General features: G+C 39.1%; 1 protein-coding gene across 16 annotated transcripts in view; it reads right to left on the bottom strand.

The window, feature by feature from the left end:
* Nucleotides 1–17213, bottom strand: part of DTNA (dystrobrevin alpha) — a 213036-nt gene that overhangs the window by 160141 nt on the left and 35682 nt on the right. For 5 of the 16 annotated variants that reach the window (XM_088130797.1, XM_088130794.1, XM_015889157.3 and 2 more), the window contains exon 1: nucleotides 6043–6324. The exons of 1 other annotated variant lie outside the window; for it this stretch is intronic. Coding sequence is in view for 11 of the 15 variants with exons in the window: in XM_088130794.1 (XP_087986920.1) it covers nucleotides 6043–6059 (17 nt within the window). In the remaining 4 variants the exon portion in view is untranslated. Of the gene's footprint in view, nucleotides 1–6042; nucleotides 6327–6411; nucleotides 6502–17213 lie in introns of those variants that run through there. 10 more of the 16 variants (XM_025170841.2, XM_025170884.2, XM_088130803.1 and 7 more) reach the window with 5 other exon arrangements.

The following is a 17213-nucleotide window of genomic DNA, read 5'->3' as shown; positions in this document are numbered from 1 at the left end:
CAAAATCAATTTCACAAGCACAAATGACAAGCCAGTAATTCCTTATTCCATAGCTGTTCATTTGATTTCCTTTTCTAGGTAAGATGCCTTAAGTTCACAGCATTCCCACAATCTATTCTGGAAGTTACATGATTAAAAAAAAAAAACCCTCAACCTAGTTCGCACCTCATGGTAAACCATACTTTGTAGAAATAAACCAACATTCCTTGTGATTGCACATTGTACTAAGCCATAAACCACAGTACTGTATATAAACTGCAGTGGCTGAGCACACAACCACTAAGCCAAAACCAAACAAATCACAATATAAATTAGCATAATATATAGTTTAATCCCAGTGTTTCCATAGACTATATCACATGGGAAGTACTCCATGGAAAGCATTTCATGCAGAAGAACATGTAGGAAAGTTTCATGCTGTTCAGCCATCTCCCTAAATAACTGCATGTATGAATGGTGCCTTGATAGACAGGATCTACTTCTATGTTCTGTGCCTATCTTACAAACTTGAAAAAGTTGTATCAAGTTCAACAATCCATGTAGCCCAATATTGTCTGTGTTGAATGCCCATGATTCACCAGGAAGCAACTTTTAGGTGATCATCTTAGGCCACAAGAGTTTTATTTAAAAATTATATATTTTACAAAATAAAACTATAAAATAAAATAAAATTAGAAAAAATAAGTTTTATTTATTCTTATGACACAATATTCCTATCTACGTATTGTATCTCATGTGTTCATTTGTTCAATTTAAAGGGTTCAATGGAATCTGGTAATTGCTGATTCTAGTTGTACAGAAAGAAAGTATATTAATAAATTTAGAATGGAATGCTTATCCTAGTGAGGGAACAGTACAAAAGCAACAGAATGTGGGAAGTCAAGAGAGAAACAAAGGGAGAAAAAACAAAGGAGGAAAAATTCTACAGCGACAAAGCCATTGATAAAATCAGACTCTGTGATGCTGAATTCAATTTTAGTGAAAAATCAACTAAAGTTTTAAGTCGCAAAGCTAGCGTAATATATTTTTCTAATATAACTAAATGACAAAGTGATAAAATGGAAAAAAAAATCCTTCCAGGAAGGTAACAATGCCCTTCAATTCTCCTGAATGCAGCTGCCAGCACAGGAGCTGTACAAGAGCCAAACAATGCCTGTGGCAATATCTATTAAATGACTGTCTTATGCTTCAAAGCATGTCTGATTTATGTTTTGAAATCCCAAATATTAATTAGCACTGTACAGTTGCTGAATCAGCTTATGCCAAGCTTCTTCTCTCTCCCACTTGGAGCTTTTGCAGTAGCTACAAGTGTGGTTTCTGTGATGCAAATATTTCACAGCTCTCCAGATCTGAGTTGGTTGCTGTATGTTAAACATGACAGGCAGTGCACTATGGCAGCTGCAAAGATCCAGCTTGTAAAAGGTTAATTAATCTCTCTCCATGTGGGTATCTTATAGATGTAAAAGAGGCACCAGACAGGTCTTATGAATTTCTTTGTGCCACAGAGGGCTTCTCTCTGCCTGTGAGAGCAGCAGAACCTCTAGTACATAAACCCAGAGTTTTCCTTCCCGTTAAAACAGTCTGAAATTCCCCCCCTCCATCCTCACTGCAGCTTAGGTTTGCAGGAGCAGTGACCCACAGGATGCTGCTGCTGCCGCCTCTGGTGCCAGCTGCCTTTGAGTTGTTACTTGCTTCTACTTGTAAAATGACACAGCAGCACATGCTACTTAGTATTATTAAACTGTGCCAGCATTCTCCCCAAACTGCAGAGCATCTTGGATGAAGATTACTAGAACACAAAAGGAAAGAAGAAAGTTTAGCAAATAGCCACCAACTAGTTTCAGCTCCCAGACAGAAAGTTTTCCTTTTTGGTGTGGAGAATAGCTCCAAAGTCCTCTATCAACCTGATTCACATGGGTGTCTATCTTCAAATTTATATAGCTGCCCATCTCACCAGAAGTGACTTGCTATAGAGGACCCTATAAGCCTAGCCTAGCCTAGCTTAGCCTAGCCTAACCTAACCTTGAAAACTAAGCAAAGAGAAGATAGTATCTAATACTTCGATGATACAATTGACTGATAACACAAAGCTGAAGGAAACACTATCTTCCAAGAGCAATGAGACCCTGAGAGAGTTACAATTTATTCTATCCAATAACTGCTTATCTGTTGAAGGACACAAATGCCCCACCTTTTTTAGGCCAAAAGTAGCACTTGGCCTCTGTATGGCATGCCAGGGTTCGCCAACAAAAAGGAGACAGGGCTAAAACAAACAGGACCGGGATGTAATTTGAATTTGCTTTAATTTAATTCAATATGGCTAATATTACTTCCCACGTGTTTTATAATTCTGTGGAGAGACTGCTGAATGGTACCTCCAAACAAATTAAATCATATGTGTTCTTAAGTACTGTATAGGCTGCTATTCCATTTCTGAACCCAAAGTGCTAGTACCTTTAAAACCCTATGTTGCTTGAGAGCTGTGTAGCCTCCAGCTCTTTATTTCTGAATTTTGAGAGAATTATTTGAATTATTTGGGAGGAAGAGCAGCATAAAATTAACTAATAAATAATAGTGCCTCTGCCTCTGCCTCCAGCTATAGTTTTTTTTTCTTCAGAGAGATTCCTATAGTCACTCAGGTCTTCTAATATTCTATATGTTTCTTATGTTTTTATGTAGTTTTATCTTGGTGATAAAAAATGGAAGTGGGGATTAAACAAGGAAGAGAGAGAGTTCTTAGAAGCACCAGTTTGGAAATATGGCAAACAATAACTGAAGTTGTTGTGGATGGTAAAGAGTAAGGGCTGCACAATGTCTACAGTAATATCAATTCCAGTCTAAAAGAATAATTTCAGTTTGATAGCTTTTATAATCAAAGCTAGATACGACTCTTTCAAGCATGACGGAGAAGCATAACATGACAGACACCTACATTGGTCAAAGAACTGTATGAAAGGCTGGACTATTTTCACAGAAGATTACCACCATATTCAGGAATGTACAAAAATAAAATTTTCTTACATAGAATTTTAAATCTGGAGTTTAAATCATTAAAATGTGAGACAGTTTCTGAATACAGCTCATATACTCAAATATGCATTTATAGTCATGTATTTACAAAGTTTTTGCGTACTGAGTCATACTGGATGTCATAACTTTGCCAGCTTTAGTAAATATATATATATTTATATATATATATAAATAAACTAGGATAAAACGAGGCAGGATTGTGCCAGTATGATTATTTCTATCCACTTCACTTTGGTAAATAATTTTATCAGTTTTTCCTTTCTAGGGAAAATATTTCCCTGCTGTGTAGTTTCCCATTAACCTATAAACAGATCACAGAGAAAGAGGCAGGATTAATGACCTGTGAAATAGGTACAATGGGTGCTAGCTAATCTTTGCCTAGCTTAGCCCAAAGTTTTGAGATATAATTCTCACTGAAAACACCAGTCAACTTTTAAATGTGACAGAAAAAAATTGATTCAGAATATATTTCTTGGAGATAATGTAAAATGGTTATGGATGCAAACAATATGCCAAAGAACAAATCCTGAAATTATTGCTAAAGATTTCTTCATGTTATTTTAATGGAAGAGTTATTACTGATTTAATAAACTCACTTGACCTCATACTATAAGTTAAACATCTAAGATCTATAGCAAGCCCACAGGCAGCAGTTAATATATTAAAAATAAACAGTAAGTTTGTTTCTACCACAAACTATTCATTTTCAATAACTGTAGTCAGGGGCAGCCTTGAGTGTAAGGATTGTTTAACCCAGTGATTTTTAATCTTTCTACTTTCAAAGAACTTTGCCTCAGTTCCTCTGAGGAGAAATCCTTCCATATTGCAATGTGTTCTAGCACATATTCTACCATTCCCGCTCAGTGCAGGAAATGTTTACCAGGTTGGTTGGACCTTGCTGCCCCCATCATCCACTGAGAAGAAATTCCATTTGGTGGGTGAACTATCTTCATCAAAACGAAGGAATCCTTGATGAGTTACAAAACTCCTGGGTTCTTCAGAATACAATTTGAAAAACAACAATAATTTACTGTTTTGGTCTGTTTTAATAGCAAAGGAGAAGTGTCATTAATTTGTATGTGTACTCTTCAGTGCATTATGAGTCGGTTTCCATTTTGTATCAGATGTTCAGCTGAAGTACATGCAAACTATCTAGCTGCTGAACAGTTCATTTATAGTTTAGGGTTTTGTTTTGTTGACAAGTACTATGGAAATCAGTGAAAAAATTGCGAGATGGATGTTGTCTCATAAATACATGTTTAAAAAGTTAAACATGAAAACATTTACTGTAGCCTTATGACATAGAATATTTGTTTTCTAGGTCATAAAAGCTACACAAAAATGTCACATTTGAGATGTTGCTCAAGGCAAGATTTATTGAAGACAGAAACAATTTTTGTTGTTGGATTATATTTTTGCATTTTTCTTTGGCCTTGGTATTAAATTTTATTGGATCATAGTTTGGCACATTTGGTACATGCACAGTAGGCTGTTATCCAGCATGTGGTATACCCCACACACACATACCCTAACACATACAAACTGGATTTGCTCCATTCACTTGAGTAGTTGAGAGATTTTCAGAGCATCCCTTATATGTAAGAAAGCACATAAAGAAGGGTTGCCACCCTCTGCAGCTTCTAGCACAAATCCTTCTGGGCATTATGTACTATTCCAAACATAAGTGGTAACGCAAGTCTAAGGAGTTACAGCTATTATAACCAGTTATAATGTCCATTTTGTTTCCTCTGAATTTTTAATTTGCTCTTATAAATATTTTCTGTTTCCTCTCAATCATAATAACTGGGAAGAGGAAAAAAATAACAACTTTAAACATTTAATTTTCTCACTATAGCCTCCCTCCCAGAAATTCCCAGAGCGTGGCATGTTGGAATTAGACAACTAGCAAAAGGAACCAAATGTCAAATACATAAGCATCAAATGAGGAGAACAGTTGTAGCCAGGTATGTCACTTTATATTTTAGCTGAATATTCTCTTATAACTATAAATAACCCTTAAAATATTAACTAGAAGATTAGGAATTCCATACTGGCCATAAAAACAAAAACCCCACAACAAAACAAAACTGAAAGACTTTATTCTCCTTCAAGCTACTTACAAGAAGCTATTCTATAGATACTTTCAAAAGGTGGGAAACATGGAATATATTTATACTACAGTAACATATTTTATAAATTGCAACGAACAAATAAAAGACTGACAATTTAAAAAAATATAATATGAAAACCCACAATGAGCTGTACCACATACTTATTTGGGAAACATGGAAACAAGTATGCTAAAGACTCTTTCTTACTTAGAATTTTAAAGAAGTATTTAATGTTTCCATAAAATCCTCCTTCCAAAGGCCAAAGATGTAATCTTGCAAATAGCTATATGCAAAGTTATATTGTTAAGTATATTATCTGATGTTTTACAAACTCTGGTTTGTCAAATGCATATTTTTGATACAACATAAAATACATAATACAAAGATGCAAAAGACAAAGATTGCCAAGTAAGAGAATTAGGGGGAAAAACATCAATTTTCAGAGTAATAAAATATGTTTGTGTTCTGTAATTGCAATTTGCAGAGTGACACAGAAACAGAGCCAAGACTAGAATGGAATCAGAAGTACCAGGCTGCTGTTACAATGGCACGCTACTAAACCATTTTTTAAAAACTGCGGGGGGGGGGAGTGAATTTAATTTAATAACTGTGGAATTTTTCAGTGCGACATGTGAAGCAGAACTTGCTTTTTTCCAGGAAAATTCAACGGGGCTGGAATGAAATGCCACTTTTAAACTACAGTGTTTGGACCAGGACAGAAAAAGGCATCTTAAAACAAACACAGTTGTACCATAATGCCAGCCCGCCAAAGCACCCATTCTGAACCTCATAAAGGGCAACCATGGAACATTACCTCTAAGTATGCCTCTATGAAATGCGTAGTGCAGGGGAAGCCAAGCGTGGCAAAGCAAGGAGTTTAAATAAAGCACTTGCTACTTACCCTGTAGTTTGCACCATGATCAGTTCACCCTCCCTAATAATTCCAGTACATTGTCTGAGGCAATGGGAACTAAATCCTGGAGGAGGCAAGAGGAAAGTTCCAGAAATCCACAGCTCTGTAAGGGTCTCAAATTTAAACCCCTGCCCAAGATGCTGTGTAGTCTGTGTGTCTATCTTTAACTCGTAACTGATTTGGTTTCACATTCCACTGAAGTCCGGCTGGCAGATGCCTTTGCAAAGCTTACCAATCACAAACACCCCAATCCACTCCCTTTTGCCTCCTCTCCCCCACCCCCTGTTACTCCACCCTCCTGCTTCCTCTCCTTCGGAGAGCCCATGCAGCTTCCTCACCCCCTGTGCTTTAACCTACCTCTACAAGATGAAAGGAGAGAGTTTACTAATCTTTGCTATCCGAGCATAAATAGACATCGTCATGGTTTTGCAGCCAAGAGTAAACTAGCTTCCAAACTTGGCTGCCCAGGAAGGGCATGTTCTGCTAGTAACATTCCTGGGAGCCTGCAGCAACAGAGTACAGGAACTATCTTGCCTTTCACCGTGTGCCTAATTCTGCAGGTTTACATCACAGAGTGTACATCACTTCTTAACTCCTGAATGAAAACTTTGGCATCTACTGAATTCAGGGTTAATAGTCCCTGAAATAATATTTACATGTAGATCCCAAGCTACTTGGGAAGGCACTTTGCCTTGAAAAGAGGGGCTTAACATCTAAATAAATACATTTATCCACACATGCCACAGAGGTGGAAATGAAGCAACTTTTAGAGAAAAGATAGGTAGGATTGCAGTCTGACATAAGGTATAAAGGCTGCTGCTCCTCTTGCTGAAGGTGTCCTGAGACTATCCAACTTTGGACAGTTGTTGGGCTCAATTTTTAGTTACAGACTTGAAGTAGGTTTTTGTTCTTAGCTGGGTTGTGTTTTTGTAGTTCTGTTTGGCCTTAGTATTGAAGTTGACTGATTGTGCCATCCCAATGTAACTCAACTTTTGTTGACTTTGTGGACAAATCCATGTAGTTTTCTTGACAGCAGTGTGGAAATGGGTTTGCCATTGTTTTGTTTTGAGATTTTTCCTGGGATTTCCTATAGTCTGCCATCTAATACTAGGACTGTCCAACTCAGCTTAGCTTTTTGAAGTCAGCCAAAGTTGGCTAGGTGTGTTCATGTTACCTTAATGAATTGTCATCTGTTATTTGTTAACGGAAGGTCAGGACAACATAACCTTCAGAAGAAGCAATCCCTCTGGATATACGTATGTGTGTATGTGAGTGAGTGAGTGTGCAAAGAAAGGAAAATTAGGAGAATAGCTGTCCTAAGACGGCATTTGCAATTTTTTATAATTACTTATAGAAAAAATAGCAGAATACTAGGTTAATTGTCCGATATTTTGTCAACAAATAAAAAAACCTCAATAAACATATATTCCAGGAGCTCATTCAGCTTATGTTATAGTCCTACAAGACCAATCCTGTGAGGAAGGTTAAGCTGAGATAGAAAGACTTACCCCAAGTCATCTACTGACTTTTCTGCCCTGAAGGTGAACATGGACCTGAACTTCCTCCATTCAGTACCTTAACTACGAACTACTTAAACTGGCCATTATGAAATTTAAGTTTTCTTTCTAAAAGCCATTTACAAAAGATCATAATTCATCTTTGGATAATTAACTCAGCTGCACGAACTTAAGCTTTATAGTTATTTACTCTTATATGTACATATTTGGTTGGCACAGAGACATGAGAAAAGGATGCCAGCTGACTTCCAGGAAAAAGACAGATGAAATGTGATACTCCTGCCAGAACTATTATTAATGGTTCCTTGCTGGCTTGCCTTGTGTTAAAGCACTGATTGGCTGAAACCCTGTACACATTTTCCTGGGAGTAATTCCTATTGAATTTAGTCGGGCTGGTTTCTGAATAGCTTATGAAGCATGAGTGGAGAACTTTGGCTTTCCAGATATTGCTGACTTAAAATTCCCAGTATCCCTATATATTGGCTATGGAGCTGCTAGCATTGATCTAATTCCTCCTAAGCAGCTGGAAACCCATTTTGGACTTGGAATAGAAATCCAGTTAGAGTAGTTGTCTCTTCCTTTTCATATTGCTGGAGACTTATACAGGGTCCAACCATGGTTCAAGGAGCAATTTTCATTTTTATATCCTTGTTCCATCTTTCTCATTCAGCCTTCTCTGAGACTATCCACTTGATGTCTTTTTAAGGCAGTTGATAGAGTCCTAGCTAGTTTGTTTTCAGCTGGTAACTCTTGTAGGTCTGACTGACTGTGTATATATATACGCTGTATCAGGACTAGAACATGTTAGAACCACAATAGTTATGAGGCCAGTACAACTCTCTAATTGATATAATAAATATCCATCCATCAAGTTTTAATTCATTAAGATCACATGCATGCTCAAATATGGATTTTCTTAATGAACACTTTTCAGTAAGTCAGGGGAAACAAGAACCAAGACAGAAAGTAAATCATTATTGAACACTTGCAGCTGAAGCCTGGAAAAATATAAATTCACCATCAAAGCAATTCCAATAGAAAGGTAACATGGCAGCACATTGTATTTTTATTGAGTTCAAACCTTGCAACATTTGCAATTTAGTTGCAAAGCTTAAAAACTGCTTTATTATTAACATTTGCAACTAAACTAAACCAGTGCAAGGGGTCAGTTACATACATGCAGAAGAACAAACCAGTTTAGCTACAGAGAAGCCTTTGCTGCTTAGCTGTAGAGAAAAGACTTTGAAACATGAACTTGTGCCAGGGGATTAACTACCTTCATACTAAAATCTCCAACATACACACAGTACTTCATACTAACAAAAAAAATGTTCAATATTTTGCCACTCAATTGGTGCTAGAGAAGGCCCCGTGCTTCTTAAGTAACTAATAAATGCTACCAATTTCTTGCTAAATCTACTTTTTCACAGAGAATGGTACTTGTGAAGCAGAGCTCTTCGGGCAAGAGCTGTTTCTCCCCTAATAAGCCCGAGGAGAAACTATTTAACAATTTAAAGCTTTGTATATTGGTAGAGAAAGAAATGCTTCTTTTCTAAGCTAGTAACTTACTCCTTTCCATGTCAGTTCTCATTTCTGCAAAGATGTAAAACTTGCTCTCCTCTGTAAGTGACTATATGAGAGAAGGTTTAATAACAACAACAGCAAGACACAGCTCCACTGCTATTTCATCTGGAGTCTCATACATACTAAGCTTGTAATTTAGAGACTGCCAGAGTTTATTTGTGCCTTATTCCTCGGAAGGACTTACAAGGAAAAGCATTTATTAAAGGCCTTGATTAGAAGGTGAGTCCTTTCCTTTTTCTGTGCTTCCATTTATTTATTTATTTTCCCCTTTTTGTCTTCACAGACAAAATGGGAATCTTTTATACTGTTACTACTAATGCCAGCAATTACTTCTGGATACCGACCACTGATGCTTACATTAATTCCTTATGAATAATTGAATTTGAAAATGATATTTTCTTTGAATTAAAATTTAAAAGCAAAAAATTGCATTTTGCTGGTTATTCAGGAACAAATGTTCTGTGCCATGTAAGGAATATATTCAGGCATTTATTTCTTGGTGTGTTGCTTATTCTTCTAGTTTTTCCTAATGGCAACTCATTATAGACCATAATTTAATTAAAATCAGTAACTCTTAAATACAAGAGGAAACAAGGCAAGACAGAAGGGGCCTATCTGAGTACCACTGTTGAAACTGCCCACTATCTGGATGAAAGACTGAAAACCACATGTAAGCTATTATGACCTACTTGAAATAACACAAGCTAGGAATCCCTCACCCCCACCAAGGAAAAAAAGAGAATTCTAACGTAGTAACAGAAAACTGCTATGGATTCCTTGGTGCTCTCTGAGCTTGGTTGTTTGATTACAGACGTTTCATTGCCTGACTAGGTAACATCATGAGCACTAATGCAATCAAACAACCAAGCTCAGAGAGCACCAAGGACTCCACAGTTCAACCCTGAGCTACATATATTCTCTTTTATTGGAAAATTCCCATCTCCGCCCTGATACAGCTAAATCCTGTTGTCACTTAATGAAAATTCACATAATGATGACCTATCACCATAGAATGAGAAAATAAATGCTAAAGCCTCTGCAGGTAGCAACATCTAACTAATCTTGGTTGATCTCAAAAAGATAAGCAAGGTCTGACAGGTTAGCACTACGATGGAAGAGCACCAGGAAGTCCCAGGGCTGTATGCTAGACTGGGAAGTTGAAAAAATATGCCAAAAAAAGACAGCTGCCAAGTAAACTATATGGACATGATCCTGTATCACCAAGAGCCAAGCTCAACTTGAGGTGAGGAAAAAGAAAATATTAAAAATTCACTTTTAAGTCAGCTAAGTCCCAAAGATTAGCAAACAACATTGAGTTTTATATATCAGTAGCACACACAGAAGTATTTTTTGTCCAAATGCTTATATTCCAACCATTGCTTCCATTTTGTTTAAAGAGACATACGTTGAATGCCACTTACTAATGACATTTACCCTTTTTGCTACATTTTGTAATAGGTATGCATGCTCAGGTATAAATAGTGCAGACTGATCCTAAGAGTTCATCTCTTCCTAGCACTATCAGTCTAGGAACAGCCTCAGCAGTTCCTTCAGGCAACCTGCTTGAATCATTTCCCTCTCAGACAACATAACTGTAACCTGATAAAAGAGAAAATCACCAGAGTAAGACCAATAATGGATAATTTTGATTATGCCAAGGTCCTAAAGTGGCCATAAGATTGTGACAAGTTTTTTGCAAATGTGAAGCAAAATCTTCCAGCAAATAGAGCTAGCGGTGCTTCTAGCCGCCTCAAATACATAATACTCAAGGCCGGTCATGGGGTGTCCAGAGTGGTGAGTCAAAAAAGTCAATATGATAGCCACAACCATGCGATTAAAGTCCTGCCCTTATTTACATGCAACAAGTTATTTTGTCACCACAGAAAATCCCACAGGCCCACCTTGTAGAAGCATTGTGGCTATAGTCCTATATCTGCAAATATGCATCTAAACCTCAGTAGAACATACTTCTATAAGTTTGTTCTCTTTCATGTCATCCAAAATCATCTTCCTGTGGCAAATTAGTTACTATGCCTAATCATAAAGCCGATCCTATTCAACTTTGAACTCTAATAAGATAATACTAAGGAAATCTCATTTGCATAATATATTTTAATTATATCCTAATTCATATGAATACTCCAAGAAAATGTAGCAAGCACACAATATCAGGTTATATCGTCTAGGATGCTACAGTTGGGCTAGGGTGCTCACGACAAATGGAAGAAATTTGCATGTAGGCAAACCATCAAGGAACAACTGTTCTTTCTACACAAATGTCTACAACGGCATGCCCTACCCACCAGTGTCAGAGACAAACCTCCAATAAACTGGACAGCTAGAAAGAAAATAGCTCAACAAAGCAGCTGAAAAAGAATGTGGCTAATGATCATGGATGCTCACCTCAGACTAAACAATTACCAGCAAACCACAGAAAACCTCAAGGAGCAACTGGAACAAATCATGACCCCAGAACACACAAAAACGCTGACAACCAAGACTACATCCCTTAGACAAGCTAAAAAAGGAAAACAAAACTCCAAACCAAACTGCTCAAGCTAAACTCCAGAAGCAAAGAAGGATCTAAACCCAAATGGGTAGTCAACCTGTCCAGCCATCCACTATCCACCGCAGAACACAATATCCTCCAGAAAGGCCTCAACTATAACATGGACGATGCTAATCAGTTAGAATTCTTTGCAGCTTTAGAAGCAGCATTTAAAACCACAGGACTTGCCACAGAGACCCAAGAAAACATGAGGCAGACAATCATACCACAGGCCAGAAGAACACAGAATCAGAACCAACTTGAAGCAGAGGACAGAGGAGCCCTCAAAAACCATATAGCTTACCATTCAATTTCTGACTTTGTGGAGCTTAAGCCATGATGGGTTATCCTTAACTCTGCTCTCAGACTGACCAGTTTTGTGATAATTGAATGTAGCCTCAGTTGAAAATCAGGAATGAATAATGGTCTCCTTCCTCCATACTGATGTTAATTCTTCATACTAGTTATTCAGATTAAGTGTATATTTAATGTAACAATCTTTTGCTTTTGCACTGCCCTAAGGCACAGATTGATGTGGGAATAATTTAGTAAAACAGAATCCTTAGAGTACTTGGCCATGCTGTTTTAAGCCTGAGGTGAGCAATACGCAATGAGAAAAAGTACAACTTCTCCTTCATTTGTTTTCTAATGCTCCACTAGGCCGGAGGGAACAGCTCTAACAGTTGTTCATTCAAAAACTACCCCTTCAAAAGAATGTGAGAACCAAATGAAAGGGAATAAACCCAAAGAAGTAGCATCAGTTATTTTTAAATTTAAAGCCATTCTTCCCTTTTCCTGTCATATCAGTGCTGAATGTGTAAGTTCACCACAAGGCCTGGGCAATGCGATGGAAAATTGCTTCTCTTTGTTTAGAAATCATTGCTCTCTATAGCAGGCAGCTTATTAAAGATAATGATCTCATCTTAAGATAAAGATGGATGTTACCATTAGCTGCCTCACTCTGTTTTTTAAAAAATGCCCATGAAGCTGTCCAAGCACAGTTGCTTATGGCAACAGGCTCATACGTTATATAATGTAATCAGTACATTCTTCACATTCCATGGTTTGCTGCAAACCCTGGAAGGAAATAAACCCTTGATTCACAGTAATGCTGCGTTAGATTAAAACGAGAGTTTTAAAATATTCAAATGCAAACAAAAGCAAAATAATGGCTTATAAAAGAGGTTCACATTTGTGGTGTCATGTTGTCCAAAAAGTTATCTGAAATTGTTGAAAGGCTTAGAACAGTGTTGTCCAAACTTGGCCACTTTAAGATGAGTGGACTTCAACTCCCAGAATTCCCCAGCCAGCATGGCTGGCTGGGGAATTCTGGGAATTGAAGTCCACTCATCTTAAAGTGGCCAAGTTTGGACAACACTGGCTTAGAAGATTTAAACCCAACTTGATGGCACATAGCAGCTTGACTTTTACCAGACAGCTTTATATTTTGCAAGGAAGTCAATGTGCCATCAGTATTGGATTTGTTTCTTAGCTGATCATATCAATTTTGATTGTAGTTTTCAAGCCTTTACAATCTTGCATTTTTGAAGAACATATGCATGAAAATATGGCTAGGAAATGTAGAAAGACTACAGAAAACAGATGAGTGCACTGCAACATGTATACCAATAACAATGCATTCATGCTTCTTTTAAAGAAAACTTTAGACTAATTTGGACCAATTTAGCAAAATTGGCAGACTCTCACAGTTTGGTACTATAGAAAGTATTCCAAAAATACTTTCAGAAGCCCTTAGAAAAAGCCATAAATCCCCAGTGCTGGGGAAATTAACCTGTTCTTTGTCATCCATATAAACTCCTAGTGCTATCAGGCAAATGGGTAACAGTCAAACTATATTATGCAGTTATACCATCCTTCCCTCCTTACCTTGTGTGTCTGAGTGAAAAAAGATAGAGGAAGTGATAAAAAAAAATACAGGAAAGTAACAAATGCAAGATGCTCATAACTTATAGGTAAAACAAATTTATGATTGGTGGGAGGAAATAGAACAATGAGCTGGATAATAAGTACGACCCCCTCTTGGGACAAAGGTGGCCTTAGATAGTTAATCACATGCAGCCATCCAGTTCATACAAATGCTCAATAGCTCAGTAGAAGATTTGCACTGCATCACTTCCAGGTTGTGGAAATATGCTCCCTTGGGAACTGAGTTTGGTCCCCACTTTCTTTTTGCTCTTCCTCACTTGTCCCTAGCTATGGGACAAACATAGCCCAGGAACTGCCTTTTTTTTTTTTAATGTTCTTATGGTGTTACCTTCATCTCATCCATGCCCATAACTGAAGCAGCTTAAAACTGTCCTTAGTTGCTCCAGTTTTAAAGTAGTGCTTTTCTTCTGACCCAATCTTTGTCTTGGGTATGATCTGGCACACTTCACCAACAATTTGGTTGATGATACAATCAAGGGTTGGGATCTTCCTAGCTCCTACTGGCCACTTTAGGCTACTGCAGGTAAATCCTTCCCCTCTGGTCACTGAGAACTGTTCTCCATGGCCATTTTGGGGTGAACTGCAGGACAGACTGGATACCTGGCTTCTGCCAAAGTATCTACTCACAAAATGCCTGATTGGTGCCTTCCATAGTGTTCATCAGGTCTTATACATGGGCTCTTTATAAACACGGTCTAGTGCTTTTTGGAAAGACACTACACTTGTTCTTTAAATGGGGTTAGTGCTCCTAGAGCACTAGTCCTGTGCTGCACAGACTGATTTGCAATTTTGCTTTGTATGGCTAGTTCTGTCACCACTGGGTGCATTGCTGGCTTTCTGTGGCTTCTGCCAACAAGAGGTTTGGGGTGGCTGTTTATTTTTACTGATATCCTACCTTTATTATTTCTGAAGACATGTAAATGAGGGCTACAAGTGTCACTCGGGGCTAGTATCACAGCTGTAGTTCCTGTGGTAATTTGTACAATGCACCACAGTTACTTCCACTGCCCTCGGGAGGGTGGCACCATTTGGCCTAGTTCATTCCAGCTTCAGTGGCACTGATGCCATGTAATGCTTGTTGCTATTATGCATGAGTCAATTAAATTTGCATGATTTCCATGCCCTTCCACCAGCTACATTTGGATGCTGCCAGCCACAATGTCAGCTGTTAGCACTGACTCTCTCTTGCAGGATTAGTCAAAGATGGAGTTCATTCATTATCCTTGGCTCCTTCCCACTTCACCCTGCTCCCCTTCTGCATGCCTCTTACCCATTAGTCAGACGGCTTGACAGGTTGCTAGACCCACTGCTCCTAAGAACTCCTGCACACACATTAAGTGAGTGATTGCTGATTGTTTTCCTATGGGCAAATTAGGTTGATTAACAGATATGGAGAAAACCCATTGGCGCCAGCAAAATCTCTGTCTGTACTGTGGCCAGCCAAATCACTGTGCCCAGCAATGCCCACAGAAACAAAGCAAGGGACAGCAGCCTGAAAACAACACCACCAGCCAGATCCAGGCACTGAATCTGGGGGTGAAGAGCAAGAGCCCGCAACATTCAGCAACATGCCCCTGCCATTTCCAGATTCCTATAGAGCTGCAGGTTCCAAGTCACAGCCACCACTGATTCTGGGGCTTCCTGCAATTTTATAAATGCTGCTTTTGTGGAACAAGTGGGCAACCCACTGTGCCCACCTGAAGTGCTGGTGGTAGTGGAAGCCATTGAGGGATGCCCCCTAGAGTCAGGCACCATTACTATGATCACTGCACTAGTGACTCTGCATATGGAGCAACACCAAGAACAACTTCAGTTCTTGGTCACACCAGCCACTGAGTTTCAGGTTCTGTTGGGCTTCCCTGGTTGCGCGTACATGATCCTATGATTTCCTGGTCCAAGGGCACTCTGGATTTCCCAGTGCAACAATGTCAATCTCATGTGGAGATTCTGAAAGCCACACGATTACCTTCCAAGATGGAACAGGAGGCTGAACAGCTACCTGCCAAGTAGTAGCTTCAGTGATGTTTTCAGTGCTTAAGAGGCTCACCACCTTCCCCCTAACTGGCCCTATGATTGTACTACAGGCTTGATACCAGAAGCAATCATTCCCAGGGGTCACCTCTGCTCTTTCTGAACCAGAAACAGAGGCACTTTGGGAATTCCTCAACAAAAACCTAAAGTGGGGGTTTATCCAGCATTCCACCACCACCCTGCAGAGGCCCCTGTGCTGTTTGTTAAAAAAACAAATCTGGGGAGCTCCGTTTTTGTTGCGATTATAGAAATCTGAATCAGATTACAGTGCGCAACCGATATCTCCTTCCATTGATCTCAGACCTACTGGACTGGTTACACTCGGCCACCATCTCTACCAAGTTAGATCTCCATGGAGCATACAGTCTGGTCTGGATCAAGGAAAGAGATGAATGGAAGACTGCCTTCCAAACCAAGTTCGGCCATTTTGAATACCGGATCATGCCCTTTGGCCTATGTCACACTCCCACAGTCTTCCAGCACTTGATGAACATCTTCCAGGACCTCATGGAACGGTTTGTTATTGTTTATCTTGATGACGTCCTAATTTACTTGCAGTCCCCTCAAGAACATACCACCCATGTTAGGACTGTCCTACAATGACTTTGGGAATATCATTTACAGTATATGCAAAATTGGAGAAGTGCACCTTTGACCTCACAAAGGTTGAATTTTGGGATACCACATCTCCCCTCAAGGTCTAGCCATGGATCCAATGAAAGTCCAAGCATTGCAGGACTGGCAACCCCTTGGAACAAGAAAGATGTGCAGCAGTTCCTGGGGTTTGTGAACTTTTACTGTAAGTTTATCCTGGCTTTTTCACAGATCACTGCTTTAGGACTGCTTCAGAACAAGTTTCCCTTTAGTAGGGGCCCTGAAGCAGAGCAGGCCTTCCAACACCTCAAAGAAGTGTTCACCTCTGCTCCTCTTCTGCAACACCCTGACCCTTTATCATAAAGGTGGATGCCTCAAATATTGCTGTTGTGGCCATTTCTGTCAGCCCATGACTCCCAATCAGCCTCCCTTGCCATGTGCTTTTCACTCCCATAAACTGACTCCATTGGAAATTAATTACATAGTCTGGAAGAAGGAGCTACTTGCTATCAAGGATGCCTTTGAGACTTGGTGGCACCACTTGGAAGGGGCAAGGTATCCAATAGAGTTACGGATAGACCATAGGAACCTTGAACATTTGCACGGCATGCAAACTTAATCAAAGACAGGTCCATTGGTCTCTTTTCTTTACATGGTTAAACTCTGTGGTGTCTTATGTGCCAGAAACACGTAACAGATGGGCCAATGCTCTCTCAAGGCTTCCAAATTATTGGTATAAAGCATCTGAAGACCCTCTGATCACCATACTATGCCCAGAAAACTTTGCAGCCACCTTGGGATATACTCCTTTGACCTCAGGCATCAGAGAACATCAGGAAGAAGATCCATTTGCCCAGGCCGAACTTCACAACCTCCAGATAAACCCAGACTAGCCTCTTCTTTCTCCATTCAGTGCAGAGAATGGACTCCTACACCAC

The sequence above is a fragment of the Python bivittatus genome, unplaced genomic scaffold (assembly GCF_059951505.1).
Source record: "Python bivittatus isolate LINGU-HERP-01145 unplaced genomic scaffold, Pbiv_v1 ctg000840_np1212, whole genome shotgun sequence".
NCBI lineage: Eukaryota > Metazoa > Chordata > Lepidosauria > Squamata > Pythonidae > Python > Python bivittatus.
This window is presented reverse-complemented; position numbering and strand designations above follow the sequence as displayed.